The following is a 3,398-nucleotide window of genomic DNA, read 5'->3' on the forward strand; positions in this document are numbered from 1 at the left end:
TTAATTGAAATTTTAAGTAAACATTAAGGTGAACTTACTTGAAGTCGTCAAGATCCAACGCCCATATCATAGCACCACCAAGATCATTGTATTTAACAAACTCCGCCTTGTGATGGATCATCGCTTGGTCATCAAATCCGACCCACTGATCACCTTTGAAAGCATATGGACCTATTCTTCGCTTCCGATCTCGTACCACAACCCATCCGTCTTTCTGAATTTTGTCACAAATTTCGTAGTATGCCAAAAATCCTCGTGCTCTTGTATTTTCACCTGCTTCAGCACCACCGTATGTTTGAGAATTCAGTCCATTCTTGTTTTTATCCGCCAAAGTAAAAGATTGACCATACATAGGCATTCCAAATATAACTTTCTTTCTATCAGCACCATGAGAAACCCAGTAGTGCAATGAATAGTTGGCATTAAATGTTGGTGTGGTATCGTTGGGCAGAGCATACATGGGGGCCACATGTCCTGTTTTCTTATCCCATTGTCCGTGATAGTCATAAGTCATGACTGAGATCCAATCCAAGTTCTCTGACATGACAGGGATATCATAGGCATTGTCAATCACAGCCTTGCTAGGTGACACTGCTGCACTGAGTAAAAGATCATGGGGATTAAATGCAGCTCTCAACTCCTTGATCAAATCTGCAAACCCTTGTTTGTCACTGGCTGGCCCTTGTTTACAATCAACTTGCCAACACTTAGGATATTCCCAATCCAAATCTAATCCGTCAAAATTATGTTCTAGAATAAAGTTAACCACATGTGCTATAAACTTGGAACGAGCTTGTTGACTATTGACAAGTCTACTATACTTGTTACCAGCTGAATCATTCCAACCACCGATGGCAAGAGTAACTTTGACGCCCTTTTTCTTCAGAGCAGTAACCTTCTCATAGAATTTATTATCAAGATCTGCCCATGTGTCATGAGGTTTGATGACGAGTTGATCAGTATCTAACACAGCAAATCCATAAATAACGTGAGTACATAAGTCACTGTCAATATCACTGGGTAAATATTTGCCTCCACTCTGTCTGTACCATGCCCAGTTAGTGAAATAGCAGACAATCTTGAACTCATCTTTAGTGCTAGGAGGAATTACAGGTTTGGGTTTGACTGTTGTGGGTTTTGGTTTGACTGTTGTTGTGGGTTTTGGTTTGACTGTTGTGGGTTTAGGTTTGATTGTGGTTATGGGTTTAGGGCGTGTTGTAGTTGTGCTAGTAGTCGTAGGAGGTTTAGGCCTTTTTGTCGTTGTAGTTGTTGATGTTGTGGTGGTTGTTATCGGTTCTTCAGTTTGCTCTGGCTCCTCAGTTGTGACAACGGTGGAAGTTGAAACTGTAGTAGGTTTGCTTTCTTCTGATGTAGGTTTATATTCTTCCGTGGTAGATTCGTAATTTCCGCCAGGCCCATGACCTAAAACCTCCGTTATGGTACTCAGAAGAGGATGAACTCCTTCTCCGCAAACATTTTTAAAATCATCCAGATCCAAAGCCCATATCATTCCGCCTCCCAAATTCATAGATTTGATGAATTCAGATTTTGTTCTTATCATATCAACGTCATCATATCCTACCCATTGATTATCAGAATAAGCATAAGGTCCTATGCGATTCTTCTTATCCTTGACTACCGTCCATTGTCCGCTTTTTATTTTGGCGCAGATTTCGTAGTAAGCTAAGAATCCAGCCTGTCTAGTATATTCTCCAGCTAAACCAGCTCCAGGAGCAGCAGCATTTAATCCATGGTCGTTTGAGTTAGCAAGAGAAAAAGCTTGACCATACATGGGCATACCCATGACCAACTTTCTAGAAGGAGCACCTTTCTTCATCCAATAATTCATTGTGAAGTTAGCATTGAAGTAGAAGAAGTCATCATCTGGATGCTCATACAGTGGTGCCACGTGTCCTGTCTTCTTATCCCATTGTCCATGGTAATCATATGTCATGACTGAAATCCAATCTAAACTCTCAGATAGAGCTTTTACGTCATAAGCTGCGTTAATAACTTGTTTCGAAGGGGAAACTGCGGCTGACAGTAAGAGTCCATGTGGTTTGAAAGCCTGATGTAACTCTCGAACAAAAAGTCCAAAACTTTCTTTATCTGAGTCAGGACCTGCATCACAATTGACTTGCCAGCATGTGGGGTATTCCCAATCCAAGTCCAAACCGTCAAATTGATATTTCAATAAGAATTTAACAACATGTTCAATAAACCTTTGGCGAGCAGTGGCGCTGTTTACCAACCTACTGTATTTGCCACCCAGAGAGTCATTCCATCCACCAATAGCTAGAGATACCTTCACACCCTTCTTTTTCAATGTGACAACTCTTTCGTAGAATCTATTATCAAAATCAGCCCAAGAATCATGAGCTTTAATAATAAGATTTTCAGAATCTAAGACAGCAAAACCATAAACAATATGTGTACATAGGTCAGTTCGGATATCTTCAGGGACGTATTTTCCTTTTCCTGGTCTGTACCAAGCCCAATTTGTAAAGTAACATACAATTTTAAAATATTGATCCAGGGGACTTTTTTCAGTTACTGAGATGTGTGTTGTTGTGGGCTCTGTTGGAGGATGCCACACCCATTCAGTAGGATTAGGGGTCCAAGCTCCAGAGTCTGTAGTCGTAGAGGTAGTAGTGGAAGGTTTGGTGGTGGCTTCGGGCGGATTATACTCCGTTGTTGTAGTTGGTTTTTTGGTGGGCTTAGTCGGCTTTTTGGTTGGCTTTGGAACTTGTTCAGAAGTTGTTGTAGCGGATGTTTGTTTGCATTTGGTTCGGTAGGGCCAATCACACGTTTTCATCTTATCATTCCAATAAAGTCCAGGAGAACAAGATGCAACTTGATACGATCCCCAAATACAATACTGATACTTGTTACAATCTGAAGGATATGCTGCGAATTCACCTTCCTGGCATGATTCATCTTTTGGCTTTAAAGAAAATCTGACTATGTTACTCTGGAAGGAACACTGTACATTATAACTCCAATCACAAAGTTTCTTTTTAGCATTCCAAAGTAAGCTTGGGCCACATGATTGCTTCAGTAGATTTCCATGAGAACAAATTAAGAAACTTCGACAGTCATCAGGATCTGGAAGATAATCTCCATTAACACAAGTTTCCGGGATATATTCTTCCTGTGTACTCTCAGTAGTAGTGATGGGTGTCCACCAAGACGAAGTTGCGGGACGAGTAGGTCTCTGTGTTCTGATTGTTGTCAATTCATCTTCAACCAGTTCCAATTCTTGAGATTGTGATTCTGTAGTTGATTTCATTGGTGTCTCCATATCTGAAATAGAAAGTAAAATGAAAATATTACCAATTTGAAAAGCTAGGAAGGCTTGCTTTTTAAATTAGATTAGGTACAAAAAGAGAAATAGACAA

At 40.3% G+C, this 3,398-nt stretch overlaps 1 protein-coding gene across 1 annotated transcript in view; it reads right to left on the minus strand.

The window, feature by feature from the left end:
* Window positions 1-38: 38 nt before the first annotated feature.
* LOC103521103 (probable chitinase 10) overlaps window positions 39-3,398 on the minus strand; it is a gene marked incomplete at its 3' end in the record, with an annotated part of 10,118 nt that continues 6,758 nt past the window's right edge. Inside the window, 1 exon segment of the mRNA XM_026831934.1 lies at window positions 39-3,303. Within this exon segment, the coding sequence (XP_026687735.1) occupies window positions 39-3,303 (3,265 nt within the window).

Source organism: Diaphorina citri, unplaced genomic scaffold (assembly GCF_000475195.1).
Source record: "Diaphorina citri unplaced genomic scaffold, Diaci psyllid genome assembly version 1.1 scaffold4522, whole genome shotgun sequence".
Lineage (NCBI taxonomy): Eukaryota > Metazoa > Arthropoda > Insecta > Hemiptera > Psyllidae > Diaphorina > Diaphorina citri.